Below are 20578 nucleotides of genomic sequence, written 5' to 3'. Positions count from 1 at the left end.
CATATTTTAAGCACATTTAAAATGTTGCTATGTCAACAATATTCTGAAAGTATTATGCAGGGTATACAGAAACATTCAGATAAACATCATGATGGAACATCAGTAGAGCTGAGATTATTATAAATAATGAGGAAAATGTATAGCAACATGTTCTGACTAAGAACAAAGGGGCTAAGTTTTCTGCCTATGCCAGTGGCAGCTCATGGAAATTTCCATACATCCACTATTACTATAAATGCTTTGTTTCCAGTGTCACAGCTGGACTCACAACCTAAATCTGTTCAATTCTATTGCTGGTAAGCTAAATAGCTTATGGCTTAGTGTAAAGATTCATATTTCTTAACATTAAGCAATGAGTTGCTGCCTGTGGGGTTGTGTTAAACTAACATATGAGTAATATGCCTCTGGAGAGTTCAGACAAAGGAGGTGTCTTGCATTCACACCAGGTCCCTCATGTATTTTTCTCATTACAATTACAGGCAAAATAGCATCATTTTAAAGTCTGTACAATAATAATGAAAAAAGTGTAGAGGACAAACTGATGAACTGTTTAACAAATTTAATAAAATGAAACAAGCGCTATGTGGAAGGTAGATTGAAAAGAAGGTTCCTGGTATCATTATTCACTTCTGACAGACCCACCTGGGGTTCCAGACAATATAGGGGGCTTCCTGCAGTGATACAAACTTTTTAAAACTCTGATCCAGCTGTCCTTCCAAAGTTGAAATAAATATAATAATAAAATTACTTCTCCCACAGAAACACTTTTTTAAGACGTCAACAGAAAAATAAAAACAATTAGATCCCTCTTTATCTTTCAAATATATTTAAGACTATTTAATAAATATAAAATACAAATGTATTAAGATATGTTTTAGGATTTTTTCTACTCTATGAATATCCTTGTTAATCTCCTTTTGATGTTTCTGTCAATGAACTAGTATACATCCTGCTGAGTAGAGACCACATCTGATGATTAAGTCCTTCTGTATTCCTACTAGGGTAGTGAGTACATGGGATAAACATTGAAGTGACTCACATTTCCCTGGTCTTTCTTCTATAATTTGATGTGTGTGTGTGTGTGTGTGTGTGTGTATGATTTAAGTTGATCCTGCACATACATGTACATACAGCACATTCAACAAGATTGTTTAGTAGACAATTTAGACTAAGCAAGGTGTTACAACAGTGGCCACAGGAGTCCACTGCTAAGGTTACTACTGAGAATGCATGCAGAGGCTAGAGCACTGCAGGTGCTCAAAGTGTAATAGATTTTAATCCACACTGCTGCCAAATTTTGAAATTTCAAAATTCATCTTAAAGCCTAAGTAGCTTCGGTCTTAGGATTCGACACTTAACACTAATAGAATTATGTCACTATGACATTCTTGATAATTTTATGCTTTAGTGTAAGATATAAATGAATAACCCACGGAGTAGGGTAAGTTAATATTAGATATTAGAAATGAAAAGTAACTTAGAGAGATTTTTCCTCTCTTGAAGAAAGTGTGTATCAGTATTTAGCTTTTCAAAATGCCTTAAATAACAAAGGCCGGTTCAAAACTAGAGGTATATCTAAAAATAAAACAAAATAAAATAAAAACACCTGACCTCTGTCAGTCTGAATTGAGTCCTGTATTTTTCACCTTCAGACTTTTTTATCATGTAAAGTCATATTTACTTCTTGAGAACTCATTTCTTTGTTTGTAAAATGTGAATGTGAACCCTGCCTCATCCATGGGCTTTTGTCCAAATGACTGGAAGAATGACAGGTGAAAAAAAAATCTGTTTAGATGTATCCTTTACATTATTCTGTCTTAGGATAGCTTTCAAACATATATTCAGTAAAACAGATAAATTAAGTAGTTTAAGGAATTAGGACAAATGGAAAACAGGAACAGGGGAATAAGCCAGAAGTACAATAAACACTAAATTTTTACCATATGGTCCTAAATATTGTGACGCGTTACCTGCAAATTATGTCTATTTCCTAGCAGCCCCAGAAAAGCCTGGAAAATTACAATATTTACAACATATGAAAGCTAATTATACTAATAATTGAATTGATAAGTAATCATTATGTAAACTCCGTTTATAATTAGCAGGAATTATTTAAACACTGCTTCAGTTTTCTGATTTTTATGAAATGATATAAATTTTACTAGCTGAAGAAGATTATTGAATGAACAAATTAACAAGACATACAAGGAGCATTTCAAAAATTCAAGGAAAATTGAATTAAAATATAAAAAGTTTATTTTGCACAAAATAAATATTAATACATACATAGCTTTTTCATGACACACATTTTCCATGAACTTTTTTTTTTTTTTTTTTGACAGGCAGAGTGGACAGTGAGAGAGAGAGACAGAGAAAGGTCTTCCTTTGCCATTGGTTCACCCTCCAATGGCCGCCGCGGCCGGCGCGCTGCAGCCAGCACATTGCGTTGTTCCGAAGCCAGGAGCCAGGTGCTTCTCCTGGTCTCCCATGGGGTACAGGGCCCAAGCACTTGGGCCATCCTCCACTGCACTTCCAGGCCACAGCAGAGAGCTGGCCTAGAAGAGGGGCACCCGGGACAGAATCCGGCGCCCCGACCAGGACTAGAACCCGGTGTGCCGGCGCCTCAAGGCGGAGGATTAGCCTAGTGAGCCACGGCGCCGACTTCCATGAACTTTTTGAAGCAACCTCATAGAGTAGGATCTCAACAAAAATGTTTGCTATTGTTATTGTTACTAATAACAATGTCAACAACACCAGTGACTGCAACACCACTCCCATTACCATCACTGAAAACAGTTCTGCTGTTACCACTACTGCTAGCAGGATAATGACTTATTAGCAAGCACCTAATGAGCATCAAATGCTTCATCTTTTTTACACATACATGCACAGGTACTAAGCACTGTTGGAACCCAAACAACCTAATTTAGCTACAGTATTTCTATATTTCTAGTTTATTTCAACCTACTTTTATCAGACCTCTGATCTTTCCTCTTATTTTGTCACTTCAGTAGATAGTTTCCTGCTATTTATTACAAAAAAATGATACATAAACTAGATGTTGAATTGGTTTATTCACCAAAGCTACATAAAGCTTAATAATTATCCATCCATATTTACCTTAATAAGCAAGAATCCCTATTTTTCCTCTCCTGCTACAGTTGAATTCATGGTCAGTCATAAAGTAAATTCTCCCACTAATACTCTGGATCTTGTGTGCTTTCTTTCATTATCTCTCTTCATGTTGCCTTCTTCCCATCAACACTTAATACCTGCTGCAGCATGTCTTTACCAAGACAAATATAAGACAGTACCAATAGATGGTAGATTTTCTCCCTCCACTTTAAGGTTCCTTGGAAATGTGAACTCAACATACTGAATGAAACATATACTGACATTTGCTGCATTTAATTACCTCTATCTCTTCCTCAATTCACCAAAATCAGGAAATCCGATACTTACTTCCACTCCTCTACACTACACTCTTGTCAATGTTATCTACAGCTTATCTTTGCTAAATGATTGAATCACTCTCAAGAATTATTTTTGATCATCTTTCAACAGCATTTTAAATATCTGTTCCTGAAATGCCATTCTTTTCTGGTTTAACTCCTGGTTATTTTTCGGCCATCCCTTAAAATTTGCTATGATTGAGTTTCATTCCAGATTTCATTTTCCTCTTGATCTCCCTGTAATCTATTATTATTCTCTTAATTTCCATTCCTATCTGAATACTAACAAAATCCAAATTAACAACGCTCCAAGATCTCTGTCTTAATTTGTGGTTTAGATACTTCCTACCAGCAATTTTCATTTGAATATCCCCTTAGAAACTGTACTTTAATACATTCAAAATGTTTTCCCCCCAAAAGTGCTTCTCTCTCAACAAATATCACTATCTATTTCACAAATCATAAATCTAGATGTTATTTTTACCATATCCTTTCCATAGAATAAACCGAGGTTTCTTCAAGTCTAGCCTAATGGGCGATAGCAAAATTTTCAGATCCTATCTAAGTATGATAAGAAATAGTTGTCGGCAGCAGTGTCAGTGCTCATGTGTAGCAGACTTCTTCAGGTTTTTTTATTATTATTATTTCATTTTCATCCTGGGAACACAGTATATATGTACTCCTCAGCTCTCTTGCAGTTTGGTGAGGCAATGTGACTGAGATATTTGGTAGAAATTAAAACACACCAGGGCAGACCCAGCCTTTTAAGCATCTTACGTACTGCTTTCTCTCAGTCAAGCTCTTTAATTTGATCCACTGACTGACCTAGCTCCACAAGATCCAGTGGAAGATTCTGAGTCACTATGAGATGGGGGAGCCAGAACACACAGGGAATCCTGGCCTCTGAATCATCACAGCCAATACTGCTCATTGAAATTGTGATCTGCTGAGAAATAAACTATTATTGTGGTGAATTATTGAATGTTTCTATTCTCCCTAAAGCAAGAAGTTTATCCATTGGAAATTTATGAACATAGGAGTGGGGCTGCTATGGTGGCACAGTGGGTAGACGCACATGCAATGCCAGCAGTCCATATGAGTTCCTGCTTGTGTTCCGTTTGCTCCATTTCTGATACACCTCCTTGATGATGACCTAGGAAAAGTAGTGGAAGATGACCCAGATGAAGCTCCTTGCTCCTATCTTCAGCCTGGCTCAGTCCTGGCTGTTGCAGCCTCTTGGGGAGTGAAGCAACAGAAGGAAGATCTCTTTGTTTTTCTCTCTTTGTAATTCTGACTTTCATAAATAAATAAAAAAAAATTTTGAAAAAAAATTACTATAGTTTCTCTGAGGAGAAAATGACAAGAGAAAGGAAAAATGTATAAAAACAGAGGGAGATGAGTTAAAAAGTTATTGCAAAAACCTCAATAAAAAAATGGTTAATTTAACACAGTGTTACTTATGGAAGTGGTTAGAAGTTATATTCTCAATATTTTTCAAAAGAAAGGACAAGAGAATTTTTAATGAATTAAATATAGAAGTATAAATTGTTGTCTTTTTCATTATTTCCAACAAAAATTCACTTCTGATATTTTGGATTTACACAAGCTTGAAACAACACCTTCCATGCATATTTTGGAGATTGGAATAGAACCCATTAGTAGTCTTAGACTTCAGTCATTTGGACATGAGAATATGATCAGAACCATTAAAACCGTATAGGCTGAGATTAGAAGAGAGTTATTTCATTATGGAAGTCTGGGATACATTAAAAGGGTTATGCTTACAGGGAATTAATAACAAAAAGTCCAAAACTTCTATCATTCAATAACCTACAGTAGGAATTTAACATGGAATAGAGCTTATTCACTTATTTATTTTAAAAGAAAACCACTTTTGTTAGGCATTGCTATATTCTGGAAATTAATGGTCAGCAAACAAAGATATACTCCTTATTTGTAGGAATGTACTGAATCGATGATGGAAGACTTCAAGAAATAATGTCCTTCAGCAAAGTGTAATTATAAACTTTTATGCGCTAATTGAAAGTGCTATGAAGAAAATAAGTGTGTTCCATAACAGGATGTCCAAATTGGGACATCAGAGCACACTCTATGCAATATGAAAATATCATTCTCACTTCAGGGTGGAGAAAAAAAAAAACAAGGCACGTATTCCATACATGTAGACAAGCTAAGAGACCATTTCAACAGTTCAAGCATAAATCGATGGCAGCTTGATTTAGTATAATGCCAATACAAATGAAGAGAGAAGAAAATGCAAGGGATATTTTTGAGAAATAATAGATCACACATGTGTTGGTGGTGAGGGAGAGAGAGGGAGATGTCAAGTGTTATCCCTGGGTTTTTGGCTTATGCAATGGAGTGGACGGACATGTCATTCTTAAGATAGGAATGCAGGAGAGAAAAACAGAAAGTGGGGACAAGAAGGACAATAAGTTAGTTGTTAAATGAATAATTCAACAGGGAGCACCTAATTGAAGCAGCTTATAACTTCATTAAGTGCTGTCATTGTTAAATTCTCAAAGATTCTCAGAGCTGAAAAGTGAAGTTTATAATCTCTTGGTTTCTCTCTAAGGGGACAATCCACCCTGCAGAGATGGAATCAGAAACATGTGTCTTAAATGTCAAAATGAATGCTAAAGAAAACAACTGGGGTAATTGCTTAATTGCTAGTTGTCATGTAACTGAGGAGGGAAGGAAATGCAATTAGAAGTAGGTGATTTTTCCAGACCTCTCCTATCTATCATACTCTTCCTTTTTCTGGTCAAGAAGTGTACATGAAGTGCAATTTTTCACTGAGTGGTTTACTTACATATTTCAATTTTCATGTTTTCAGAAATATTGCTTTCCCATGTAGCAGTGAATTATCCTGTAGTTCCACAGGCTTGTATTCCTGTTCTTCACATTACACTGTATGGGGCACTAGGTGACTCCTTCCTGAATATAAATGAAAGGTAACTTACCTTACAGTACCGTCTAAACATAAAATTACCAAAGTATTTTCCCACAGAAATGTCAGTTTAATAATGTAGCTAAAAATCAAACAGAATCATTCTTTACATTTTATTTTTCCCTAGGATTTATTTATTTATTTGGAATACATGATTTTTTATGTATTACAAATACATACGTATTTTATGTATTATTTTTGCTACATAGAGTGCAAGACAGAAAAAGAGAACTTCCATCCATTGGTTCACTCCCTAGATAACAGCAAGGCTGAACCAGGATCCAGGAGGTTTATCAGGGTCTCCCATGTGGGTAGCAGGGACCAAACAGGCCATCTGTTGCTGTTTTTCCCACACCATTATCAGGAAGCTGGATCAGAAGTCCAGCAACTGGGACATGAACTGGAGCCTATATGGAATGTTGGCTCCGTAGAGGGCTTTACCTGCTACCCAAAATGCCGGCCCCCATTCTTTACATTTCAGACGTGCCAATCTCAGACCACATGTCATAGAGTTACAGGAGTTAGTATTTCATTTTTTTTCCTTTATTTGAAAGTCAGAGTTACACAGAGAGAGGAAGAGAAAGAGAGAGAGAATATTCCATCCACTATTCATTCCCCAAATGACCACAATGCCAGGCTGAAGCCAGGAACCAGGAGCTTCTTTTCTTCTGGGTCTCTAAAGTGGGTTCAGGGGCCCAGGCATTTGGGCCATTTTCTGATGCTTTCCTAGGCACATTATCAGGGAGCTGGATCAGATGTGGAGCAACCAGGATCGAACCTGTACCCACATGGGGTACCAGCATTGCAGGCAGTGGTTTCACCCCACTACACAACAGCAGTGGCCCCCTAGTATTTAATTGAATTCACTACTTTCACGAGACAAAATGGTGCCCAATATAGTATAGCGAAGAGAAACAATTTTACAGAACTTCTAAAATAAATTCTTAATTTGTTTTCATCTTGGCTTGGCCATCTCCAAATTCAGGAATGAGTTGATTGATTATCGCTCCATGGAGGCATCTCACTTAACACCACCACCACCATCCCATAAAACTGTAAAACTAGTATTTAGTAATTTCAGGACTCTGTCTACATTTTCAAAAAGTCAGGAAAATGCCAAGCTCACTTAATGCATTCTTATTTTCTTTTCCCTTTTGCCACTTTTATTTGACTATGGACTTTTACTTGTCTCCCTTCTTCCTAATCTTATATCTGCTGAACAATTTTATTTTTGTTAGAATGGTTGTGGCTGTTCTTAAAACATTAAATGTAGCTTTAGCATGAAGTATTTTCTAAGTCCATATGAAAGGACATTACTGAAGGGAAGCAATCAGTCCTTACTCATCTATTTATCCCTTTTGCTGATACTTGTCCTGCTCGATACATGCTGAATGATCTAAGTATAGCTTAACTTTCATTCACATGCTTTTGATGATTGATTGAGTTCTCTCAATATTCTGTGTCTATCTGCCCAGAAGCAAAATTTAAAAGACAAATGGCTGACTAGGAGAAATTATTCAAATATATATAATAGGCAAAAGACCAGTTTTAGAGTCTTTATGAAATGATTCTACAGATCACCAAGATAAAGATCAATGATTCAATAAAAAATTGAAGACAAAAAGTATAAATTATCAATTCATAGCAAATAAAATACAAATGACTAATAAAATTTTGGAACAGGTTGAACTTCACTTCTACTTCACATAAGAACCAAAGAACAGTAAAGCCAGATGAGCCATTTATTTACTTAAAATGGAGACTGAAAGGTGCTCACTTCAGCAGCACATATACTAAAGTTGGAATGAGACTGACAGAGATATAAATGTTTTATAACTGTGTTAATAAAAAAAGTTGGACATTTAGTACTTTTATGCACCAGAAGAAACAGTCTATAGGGAAAAATTGGATACTATGAGGGCTCTTTACAAAGTGCATGGGAGGCAGGTATTTGACATAGTGGTTAAAATGAACATGGAAGATGTGCATCCCATATTAGAGTGCTTGGGTTCAAGTCTGAGTTCCACTTCTGATAAAAGTTTCCTGCTAATGTGCATCATGGGTGGCAACAGTGATGGCTTAAATAGTTGGACTACTGCCACCAATGTGGCAGACCTGAATTTAGTTCCCAGCTTTCAATTGGTCCAGGTCTGGTGATTGTGGGCATTAGGGAAGCTCTTTGTCTGTCTCTGTCTGGGTCTGTCTTTCAAATAAATAAATAAATAAATAATTTTAAAAGTAGAGACAACAGGTCTAAATATTTTTAGTAAAAAGTCTTCATTAACATGGGCCCTAAGTTTTTTAGGGATGGATTAAATGGCTGGTATCATTACTTAGAAAAATGTCTTGGACTTGATGGAACTTATCTTGAGAAATAAAGTTTATACTTTTGGATTTTGTCTTCTATTTCCATTCCTGCAACAGTTTCATTTTGAAATGTTATCCTCTAGGCAAGTACAAGAAATTAATTTTAGCAACATTTATTATAGCAAAATACTATAAATCAAAATGTTCATTAGTTGGACATTTGTTGGATAAGCACATGATCATTACAAACAATACAACACATAATAACTTAATTCTAAACTTATCAGTAATTTTAAAAATAACATGTGTAACATGTGTAATAATGATGTGGGTGGCTACTATTGACTATTTTAAAGATAAAAAGCATGCTTCTCTGTATATATGCTGCCTATATATCTAGATGGACATCTAAAACACTTAGTGATAATGGTTACCATCAGAAAAAGGAACTAGGAAATGGGAGGGGGTGTGGACCACAGAGACGCTATCATATATATGCATGACAGAATGTTACTCAGTCATAAAAATCAATGAAATCCTGATCTTTGCAACAAAAATGGAAGGAACTGGAGATCATTATGCTAACAAATAACCCAGACTCAAAAGGACAAATATAACATTTTATTTTTGGTAGTTAATATACATAGAGTATTAAAAATTATGTGCATTTCATATCATTAGGTATATAGTTATAAATATTACTTCACTGAATTATACCATATAAATGATAATGCAATCTTATTTGGCACATTAAAAAAAATGAAATGGAGAAGAGGATTGTGAGGACCCTTGGAGTGCCAGTAATATTTTGTTTTTAACTTGGGTGTTGGTTATGAGTATGAGCAGAGGCTCAAAATGTTATGTATCTGTATATTTATGTGCATTTCCTAGTATGTATATTGTATTTCAATAAAATATTTTTAAAAGCCATATAAAGTAAAATTAATTGTTAAAATCTCAAACATTTTGATTTATCTATCTATTGTTTTATTATAATATTTTTCCCAAACTTGGGGCCTTAAAGCAGTAAACACTATGGTTGAACAATTTATCTGGATCAGGAATCTAAATAAGGTTTAGCTGAGTGCTTTTGGCTCAAAGTCTCCCGTGAGATATCTTCAAATTGTCAGCTAGGGCACAGTTCTCTAAAAATTGCATGAGGGTTAAGAGATCCACTTCCAAGCTCACTCACATAGTGTTGCCAGTCCTTTGTTTCTATGGCCTCTTCATCCATAATATGACAAATGATCATTACATAGCATCCATCCCTTCTCAGAGAAAGTGATCAGGAGGAAGAGCTGTAGGGGAACAGGGAGAGGGAGAGGGAGAGGGAGAGGGAGAGAGAGAGAAAATTTGTGATATTTTTAAAAACTAAAATATAAATAACATACTATCACTTCTATCTTATATAATTCATTAAAAGTGAGTCAATAGGTTCAGACGATACTCAAGAGAATGGGTTTAAAATAGGGTGTGAATACAAAGAAATGGGAATCTCATTCCCCTAACCCCCTTAGAAGCTGCCCACTACATACTTTTAATGGCTATATTAAGATAGGCATGTATTTCAATAAGGCAAGGAAAGTTTGAAATCTTCAGGGACAATCTTCTTGTTTGTGGTTTGATTTTCAAAAGCAGAGAAGTATCTTTTAAAGACAAATTTGAACAGTACAGTGAGTAATCAAGTTAGGTAATGATTTTTTTTTCCAAGTAAGGGTGTGACTAAAGTAAGAAAACACTCCCTTGCTGAGTCATAGGTTTTCATTCATCAAAACAGCCACAAGAAAATTTGAGCATACACATTTTCTTAATTATGTTTATATGGTAGACAGGGATTCGTTAGTCAAGTTAGTTGACTGGGAAATAGAAGACTTAGGAAGAGACTTCAAATCTGAACCAAGTGGTGCCCCCTCTAGATAATTTCACTAGCACATTATCTACCTCCTTCCCCAACTCCACAACTTTGCAGCTGTAGAATATGCTTCCTCATCCAAGGCCAGCCAAAACCTTTATTTTTATGCTTGAGAAATCCTCTTGGGCTTTTTACTAGAATTAAAATATGACTGCAAAATTATCTGTCTCAAATCGCAGCTGAGCTACAAAAGGCGTCCATGTAAACTGAAAGACTTTACATGAGGAAATTATTTAAATCATTGTTTAAAATCCTCAATGCAGCTTATTCTAGAATTTCTCTAGGTAATGATGGAACGTTTCACTGAAACTTTTATTTTTTCAAGCTCTCAATTTTTTCTATTATAAAAATAAATAATATTATGGGCCTACTGTGAAACTGGACAAATTGGTAAGCTACATAAAACTGAAACCTACAGGATGGGCCACATATTACCTACTAATCACGATATGAGAAACTACAGCTCCTTTACTAGAACACAAGCTTCAGAGAATGAGGTCACAGAGAGAGGTAGAGGAAAAGGATCCCTATGCTCATAACTTTTTAGCTCACAAGCTTTCCCCCTACTTTTATAAACTTTTTCTGTTGTTATTGTTCTGAAGCAAGCATGGACACTAAAGTCCCAAGTGATGCTAAAAAGTAATGGAACCAACATGATCTATCTATGCAAATAATTTTCTTTACAAATAGTGCTTAAAAACACCATTAGGGCCAGCGCCACGGCGCACTAGGCTAATCCTCCGCCTTGCGGCACCGGCACACCGGGTTCTAGTCCCAGTCGGGGCGCCGGATTCTGTCCCGGTTGCCCCTCTTCCAGGCCAGCCCTCTGCTGTGACCAGGGAGTGCAGTGGAGGATGGCCCAAGTCCTTGGGCCCTGCACCCCATGGGTGACCAGGATAAGTACCTGGCTCCTGCCATCGGATCAACGCTGTGCGCCGGCTGCAGCGCACAGGCCGCAGCGGCCATTGGAAGGTGAACCAACGGCAAAGGAAGACCTTTCTCTCTGTCTCTCTCTCTCATTGTCCACTCTGCCTGTCAAAAACAAACAAACAAACAAACAAACAAACAAAAACCACCATTAACCAAAATGCACAACATGCCAGAGATAAGATCTTGCTTCAAGAATTAACGGCCGGCGGGCGCGGCTCAATAGACTAATCCTCCGCCTTGAGGCGCCAGCACACCGGGTTCTAGTCCTGGTCAGCGCCGGATTCTGTCCCAGTTGCCCCTCTTCCAGGCCAGCTCTCTGCTATGGCCCGGGAGTGCAGTGGAGGATGGCCCAAGTCCTTGGGCCCTGCACCCATGGGAAACCAGGAGAAGCACCTGGCTCCTGCCTTCGGATCAGTGCGGTGCGCTGGCGGCAGCGCAGCGGCCATTAGAGGGTGAACCAATGGCAAAAGGAAGACCTTTCTCTCTGCCTCTCTCTCACTGTCCACTCTGCCTGTCAAAAACAAAAACAAAACAAAAACAAACAAACAAACAAAGAATTAACTCACAGAATATTCAATAATCAGTTTACGCTCTTCAGTGAAAACCAAATTTCAAGCCCTTGAAGTATCAGGAATCAGTTACTATACTCTGCAAAGTGCTAGAGTTTAAGTCAGAGCAGTTACTTTTTTAAGGCCATAAGCAAAAGCAATTATATTCTCTTTTCTCATTCTTTGCCATGTGAAAGAAACAAGTTACATGCTATTACATCTAATAGTACATGCTAAATGCTTGTAAAGATTAGATGCTTCTTTTTTCACTCTTTTATTACAAGAGATTAGGCCACAAATGATCATAGATTCATAGCCAGACTCATTCATTTTACTTTAATATTTTCTAACTAACGGAGCATGAAGGACTCACACAGATATTCTTTCCAAAGCAATAAAACTCAAATTATTTTCTCTGAGCTATCATCCTAAATGCTTGATTTATACCAAAAGGAAACAAATCCTACTGCATGGGAAGCAGCCAGTTTAGAAAGCTGCATCAGTTAAACATTTCAAAATTTTTGGACACATCACCTGCCAAAACTGCATGGAACACCCCTTAACCAGATACGGGAGAAGAGCACCACGACATTGCAGTCGAGGCTGTTTTACAATGTTCTCTGTGGAAGCCAAGAAGCATTCAGTGTTTTTCAGTCGTGTTTTTTTTTTTCTTTTTTTCCAAAAGTTTGGACTTCTGAACATCCTGTCCTTAACTAGGTCATAAAAGTCATGAACCGGCCAGCACTGTGGCGCAGTGGGCTAAGCATCCCCCTGAGGACTGGAATCCCATATGGGCGCTGGTTCAAGTCCCGACTGCTCTACTTCCGATCCAGCTCTCTGCTGGAGCTTGGGAAAACAGTTGAAGATAGCCCAAGTGTTTGGGTCCCTGCACCCGCGTGGGAGGCCCGGAAGAAGCTCCTGGCTCCTGGCTTCGGATTGGCTCAGCTCCGGCAGTTGCACCCATCTGGGGAGTGAACCAGCAGATGGAAGACCTTTTTTTTTTTATCTCTCTCTCTTCTCTGTGTGTAACTCTACCTCTCAAATAAATAAATAAAATAATAAAATCTTTTTAAAAAAAGAGAAAAAGTTATGAGCCCAGTTCCATGGACATTTGTCCTGCCTTCTTAACTTGGAAGAGCAGTGTGCATAACTGAGCCTTCCCTTAGAGATAGTCTGGATTCTAATTACCTGCTGGGGAACCAGGTACAAGAAGATGGACGTGATTTAATATTTAGAAGCTTTTCAGTTTTCTAATCACTTACCAAGTCTGCATCATGAATCATCTAATACTCACTAGTTGTGAAAGTAATTTTCATTTTACTCACTTTTGAGGATACTTTATCTTATAAAGTAAAATAAACTCATTTTATAAGCATATTAATCAATATTGATAATAGAAGTATAACGATGAAATTTATTGAGCATTTACTATGTGCTGGGATTTACATTTTTATCATTTAATCATCTCAGGAATTCTTCAAGCCTCAACCTGATATTATTATGACCAGCAGAAAGATAAGAAGCCTGGTTCAGAGAAAATAAGCAACTTATCCAAGGCTATTCAGCTAATAAGTGACAAGAAAGGATACAGGATCAGCTTCTTCACATCAGAGTCTGTATCCTTAGCTGCTACACATCAAGACACAAATACTTCAGAATGCAAGAATCCAGTTTGCATTTTGATGGTTTGTTTGTAGCACAGAGTCATTAAAAAAGAAATACCTGTGACATTATTAGCTTAAATATCTATACAATGTTTTCTCTGCCTACCAATGTTCACAGCTATAGTAAAAAATTAAAATGCCAGTTAATTTCATCAAATCTTTTCATTGCACAAGGCAAACTAATACTTTTACTAGCACAATGTATTGCATAATCTTAGTAAATGAAGAAGGACCTATCTTTCATATTATATAACATGTTCCAACCGAAACAGATCCTTATCCTGTTTCCTGGCAGCCCAGAACCATGTGAATACCCTGGTGTCTCCCTTCGTGAGGTAGAACTTGTTGAACTCACTTCTGCTTTCATGGTTACAACAGAAGGTGCACAAATTAAACTTTCTTGTGAGAGACTTTGATGTAGAAGTGAGTGACTTGAGAATGCAGACATTTGGGGTTAACTAGAACACTGATTTGGAGCCTGGTTTTGGACATGAAATCGCTGCTGATGGCACTGCTGTTGGGGTTTTTGGTAAGTGCCAACTCTCATGCTTATGACAGTTGTTTCCTGATCAAGTAGCACCTGTGACAGAGTTCACAAGGTTGTTCCCAAAGCATAGCTTCCAGCTGGGTTCTTCAACTCTCACAGTTCTGTGAGTTACCAATTAACCTTTCTGAAAAAGCTGCCCCTCTCTGCCAGCAAGAGCCAACTTCTATTGCTTATGTTTAAGAGCTATGCATTAGGGGTTCTGCTTTTGGGCAAGATGGCATAAACACAAGCCACTGAATACAACTGCACAACCATGGCAGAGTTAACGTGCCACAGTATCACAACTCAGAAGCACGTAGAAGCATGTAAAGAAAAGCGTGCAGAACTCTACAAATCACCAAATCTGTGTTTGATTTTAACATTGTTCCCTTTTGATCCCTTTCAGATCCCTTTTAGATCCACTAAGTCACTGCTAAAGACCAGGAAATTTTGTCATGGAGATCCAAACCTGGACACTAAAAATAGTTTTTAAAATAAGATTATATTCTGGCCGGCGCCGCGGCTCACTAAGCTAATCCTCCGCCTTGCAGCTCCGGCACACCGGGTTCTAGTCCCGGTCGGGGTGCCGGATTCTGTCCCGGTTGCCCCTCTTCCAGGCCAGCTCTCTGCTGTGGCCAGGGAGTGCAGTGGAGGATGGCCCAAGTGCTTGGGCCCTGCAACCCATGGGAGACCAGGATAAGTACCTGGCTCCTGCCATCGGATCAGCGCGGGGCGCCGGCCACATTGCGCTTGCCGTGGCGGCCATTGGTGGGTGAACCAACGGCAAAAGGAAGACCTTTCTCTCTGTCTCTCTCTCACTGTCCACTCTGCCTTTCAAAAAAAAAAAAAGATTATATTCTGAAAGAAGGGGTCTGACAACAATCAGGTGAGCTTTAAGGCCTTGCCAGTTATGATGCACAGACCTAGCTATTTCTTCACATGGGGTAAGCCCTAAGAAAGGTGTGAACCTCCCTGGGAAGGCTCCCTCTTGACTTCCATTACCTAGCTGGCCTGGGAGGAGAGCTGGCCAGGTAAAAGCAGGCGGCATCTCTAACAAGAAATTTACAGTTCTGTCTGCAATGTTACTGATCCTACTTGGCCATCCCCTCAGCGGTGGTGGTTACTTCGGAAGCTGGGCCAAGTGAAGGACTTTTCAGCTTAGAGCCAACAAGATCTGTGGCCCTGCCCTGAAGTCCTTCGACTCCAGGCAGTCCTATTTCCAGTGACCCAACTCTTGCCTGGAAGAGCTCTTCATAAGCTGACTTCTGCTAAAGCCCTGGTTTTTCACATTGAAAACCATTGCAGTGGCCTGGCCTGTTGTGTCTCCTTGATGGCAGAGCACTGTATGGAGCAGCCATTAATTGGCCTGCCACCTATTTTTATATCTTTTCTGATGCTTAGCTTTCTATTCCTCCTGATTTTTGTTAAAGCAGACCACAGGAAACCTGACGCTCAATAGAAAAACTTATTCGTAGCTTAGACAGCTCTTTTCTTAGATCCTCCAAATATGACTCTGTCCTTTGTTTCAGACCCTGTCTAGCCCACTTGAGGCCTCATTCCTTTGTAATCATAGCCTCTACTCTAACATCAATGGCTCTACTCCTGACCTGTGTGTATTGATGGTCCTCTCCCCCACTTAATGTTGTGTGATCTAAATTTTCTCCACAGACAAAACCCTCTACCCACAAGAGGTGAGCAGCTTTTCTCCCAGTCTTGGTTGGGATCAGCTTCACAGCTTCCCTCTCCTCAGTAGAGATTTCAGGAACAGCTTTGGGCCACAATGTTATCTCCAACAACCGACTCCAAAATAACTCCAGCAGTTACCAGAGGAGGTCACTACACCCATTGAGACCTCAGCTGACACCATCCGAGGTCTCCAAAGCCATATCATCTCAGTTACAGGTATGGTACTGCAGAACAGACTGACTTTAACAGTGTTATTATGTTAACTAATCAGGCCAAGTAAAACCACATCCATCAAACAGTCTTCACTAGGGTCCAGAGACTCCCCCTCATTTCCTCTCCTCTATGAAATCTTCTCAGTACGTGGTTAATGCCACTCCTAGGAAGATTGGCTGTTATTCTCACCCTGGCTTTTATACTACCATGTTTGTTTAAAGGTTTACAGGAGGTGATAATGAAATGAATCAAAGCCTTCACCAACCAGGCAGTCAACCAAATATTGCTACAGGGGTATACTAGGCTCCCCACCCAGGAGATCCCAGCTTGAGATTCATCTCCCAAGGTCAGCAGAAAACAGCTATGGAAGATAGATCATCGCCCCTCCACCCATCCTGGACTTTTGGGGCTAGTGTAATCCCATACAACATCTGCTATATAAAGAACAAGAGGGGGGAATGTTAGTAAAATGGTGTGGTCTTGTCTGTGGCATGACTTATGTCCCAGACACCATCCTAGGCTCTAGCCCCCACTGCCATTGCTGGAACCAGGTGACCAGATGACCCAACCACAGGTATGAGCCTCAACCCCGCTCTGATGGGATTCATTGCTCCTACTTCCCTGTTTCCCCTGGCAGAGATATAACAGGATCTGCTTCCCACACACATGCTCTTTTTTGAGCTATCTCACTCTCTACCCCCTCTCTTTCACTCCCTTTCCACCCACCCATTTGGACTTCCTCCACCCTACAATAAACCTTTCCTTTAAAAAAAAGATCCTGTTCAAGAACTACTGGAATAGGGGGAAGATAACTCTGTAGAACTGCACTCAGTTCAGTATACAGCATGAGCAAGTTGAGGTTTATAGCCAAGGACCAGGATAGTGATCAGTGGAAGGAATAAGAGAACACATTAGAGGTAAGGGGGATTTTGGCTAAACTCACCTAACAAGGTTCTTGGTTGAAGACAGTCAAGGTTGGTTGGCTATCCAGGTCAAAAGAAGAGGAGTTTGATATCAAGGATGATACATATCTATTGTGGGGTTTCTCTATGAACTGACTTAACAATATTATTGCTACAACTGGGCAGCGCAGATCAGAGAAGACCAAATGCCAAAGTCAAAGCCAGGAGGGCCTAGAAGAACTTGACTGAAGTTTAGTTGGAGAGTTTTTATCAAATTGTAAGTGAAATATCAAGAAACTGAAGCATCCACCAAAGCTGATGATTCACGATTGTTTACCAGGAAGCTGTTGCAACATTCAAGATTCTCTTCAAAGCACCAGTAGCCTGGCTCAATCTACAGCACAAAAAGAATAGTTCTCAGTTTTGACAGTTTATTACTGTGAAACTTTGCCTGGCTCTTCCTTGAAAGAATAAGCCTGAGTTTTTTTTCAAACCTGGGCTTTCAATGGCAAACTTAAAACTATATGTGGCTTGCTGGGAAACACAGAGTATCTGTATTGCATTGTGGACGAGATAGAAAAAGGATGACAGCCATTCAGAATAGACGACAGAGGCTAGCACCCTATAGTCTCTGTGTCGGACATCTTTCTCTTTTGCCCATGTTGCACTTTCAAATAAAGACAATTAAATGTTTAAAAATACATCCAGTACATAATCCAAAATCAGTTGAATTATAAAGATCAAAATAATCTAAAATAACATGATAAAGGTCAATTAATAGCCAACAAGGACAAGATGACACACAGGAAAAATGCTTTAATATACCTATTACACTTTTTTAAAAAAAATTTATTGAAAAGGCAGGCCAAGAGAGATCTTTCCTCTGCTGGTTCACTCCCCATGCCCACCACAGACAGAACTGGGCCGCATCAAAGCCAGGAATCTAGACCTCAATCCAGGTTTCTCCTGTGGGTAGCTGGGACCCAAGTGCTTGAGCCTCATCTGCTGCTTCCCAGGATGTGCATTAACAGGAAACTAGATCAGAAGTGGAGGGCTGGAACTTGAAGTAGGCACTCAGGATGCTGGCAACTTGATTGCTAAGCCAAATGCCTGGTCTAGAATAGCTAGTATAACCATGTTCAACAAGCAATTGCACATTTAAAACAAATTTTAAGATACAAAATATCAGCAACTAAATAGAAGATACAAACAACCAAATGGAAATTTTAGAACTCCAAAATAAAATAAACAAATTAAAAACTTACTAGATGAAAATTAGAATGTAAATGACAAATAAAAGAGGCAAAAAGAACTTTCAGAGACATCCATAGAAACTGTCCTATGTTATAATCACACAAGACATAAACAGAGCTTTAAGGAACTAAGGAATGAGAAATATCTAGGGGCCTGCATTGTGGAATAGCGGGTTAAGCCACCACCTGCAGCGCAAAATATGGGCTCCAGTTCTAGTCCTGGCTGCTCCACTTCCGATCCAGCTCTGTGCTAATGTGCCAGGGAATACTGTGGGGGATGGCCCAAGTGCTTGGAACTTTGTGCCCACATAAAACACCTGGAAGAAGCTTCTGGCTACTTGCTTCAGCCTCACCCAGCCCCAGGCCATTGTGGACATTTGAGGAGTGAACCAGTGGATGGGAGATTCTCTCTCTTTCTCTCTCTCTCTCTCAACTATGCCTTTCAAATAAGTAAAATAAATCTAAAAAACTTTATAAAAAAAGAAATATCTAACTATGATGTTGTTGGAGCCCAAGGAATGTATATGGTTATAATATTTCCATATTCTGATGCGACTGGTAAAATACTAATCCTTAATAGACTGGAGCAGTCACTATAAAATATTATGTAAGGAAATAATATTATGTAAGGATATAATGTCAAAATAATAGTAGATAAATTCAGACTGAAGAACTCAGAAGAAGGCAGGAAAAGGGAAACAGTAATAAAAAAGTGAAAAACAGCAGAAAGTAAATAACAAAAGGTTAATTAATTAGCAAGTTTATTAATAATTTCACTACATATAAATGGTGTAAACTCACAAATTTATAGCTTATCAGAATTAATTTAAAAAATCTAGAAATACTTTGCTTCTCAAATATTACTGAAGTAATACATGATAATATGAATAGATTACATGATAATATGAATAGATTAAAAGTAAAAGCCATAGAAAGTTATACCATGGAAACATAGCCAAATAAAGCTGTATTAACTATACAAATACCAGACAATGTAAGCGTTAGAGAAAAGAAGAACACCAAAAACAACAAGAAAAATTACATCTTAATGAAAGCATCTATCTTAAATATATATATGCATGTAGTAAGTGTCTTAGCAGGTAAAGCCACCACCTGGGATGCCTGCATCTCTCATGGGCACTGGTTCGAGTCCCAGCTGCTCCACTTCCAATCCAGCTCCCTGGTAATGTGCTTAGGAAGGCAGCGGAGGATGGTGCAAGCGTCTGGGTCCCTGAACCCATATGGGAGACCTGGAAGAAGCTTCTGGCTCCTGGCTTCAGGCAAGCAAATGCCAGGTCATCGCGATCATCTGAGGAGTGAACCCAGGGATGGAAGAACTCTCTTTCACTTTCTCTCTCCTTCTCTCTCTGTAACTCTGACTTCCAAATAATCAAATAAGTCTTAAAAAATAAAATAAAAAAGAAAGAATGGCCTTCAATAACATTTACCTTTGTATACTTTCTTTCCCTTTGAGTGTGGGTATCACCTGGGAATAAGGTTATATATAATCCTAAATATGTTATGGTATACTCCTCTAAATATGTTATGGTACACTATAATATGACTATTTCAGTGTGTTTGAGATCATCAGAAGAGAAATTATTTAGTGGGCCTAATATAATTTATGTCTCCTTTAAAAGCTAAGAGCTTTCTCAGTCTTGAAAAAGAGAAATTTGAAGCATTAGAAGGATTTTAGGGGTGGACATTTCGTGTAATTGTTAAGTGCTTGTTAGGTAAGTCACCCTCCAAATCACAATATCTAGCTTTGAGAAAGGCTCTGGTCACTTTTAATTTCTTGCTAATAAACACAGTGGGTGGCAGCAGATGATGCCTCAGGTAGTTGGATATCTGCCCTCTCTTGTACTTGATTTTGTTTAGTCCTCCCGCAAAACCCACACCATAAATTTAAAAATTTAAATTTAATTAATAAATTAAAAATCTCTAAGTTCAATTCTTCTGCATTTTTGCTGTTTTTTTTTTTAATTTCTATGAGAGAGTTTTGAGGATTGTTGGAGGCTCATCAATAGACACAGAAGTTGAGTCCTTATATTGTTATATAAGCAATAAGTACATAAGTTACCAACAATAGACACAGAAGTTGAGTCCTTATATTGTTATATAAGCAATTTTAACCTGAGAAGTTTTGTTGTGATTGTCACTGAAGCACTCGCTAGCTTCTTCTGTCCCACACAGTCCCTCAATAGGGTACTGTTT

At 38.4% G+C, this 20578-nt stretch overlaps 1 protein-coding gene across 2 annotated transcripts in view; it reads right to left on the bottom strand.

Moving 5' to 3' along the window:
- The window catches only part of HMGCLL1 (3-hydroxy-3-methylglutaryl-CoA lyase like 1), a 307566-nt gene that overhangs the window by 222362 nt on the left and 64626 nt on the right, over nt 1-20578 (bottom strand). For both annotated transcript variants that reach the window (XM_070073929.1, XM_070073930.1), the window contains exon 2: nt 9923-10028. In XM_070073929.1, coding sequence (XP_069930030.1) covers nt 9923-9982 — 60 coding nt within the window. In that variant the 5' untranslated portion in view covers nt 9983-10028. The remainder of the gene's footprint in view (nt 1-9922; nt 10029-20578) is intronic.

The sequence above is a fragment of the Oryctolagus cuniculus genome, chromosome 5 (assembly GCF_964237555.1).
Source record: "Oryctolagus cuniculus chromosome 5, mOryCun1.1, whole genome shotgun sequence".
Taxonomy (NCBI): Eukaryota; Metazoa; Chordata; class Mammalia; order Lagomorpha; family Leporidae; genus Oryctolagus; species Oryctolagus cuniculus.
Note: the sequence above shows the minus strand (reverse complement) of the source record. Positions and strands in the feature narration are given on the sequence as shown.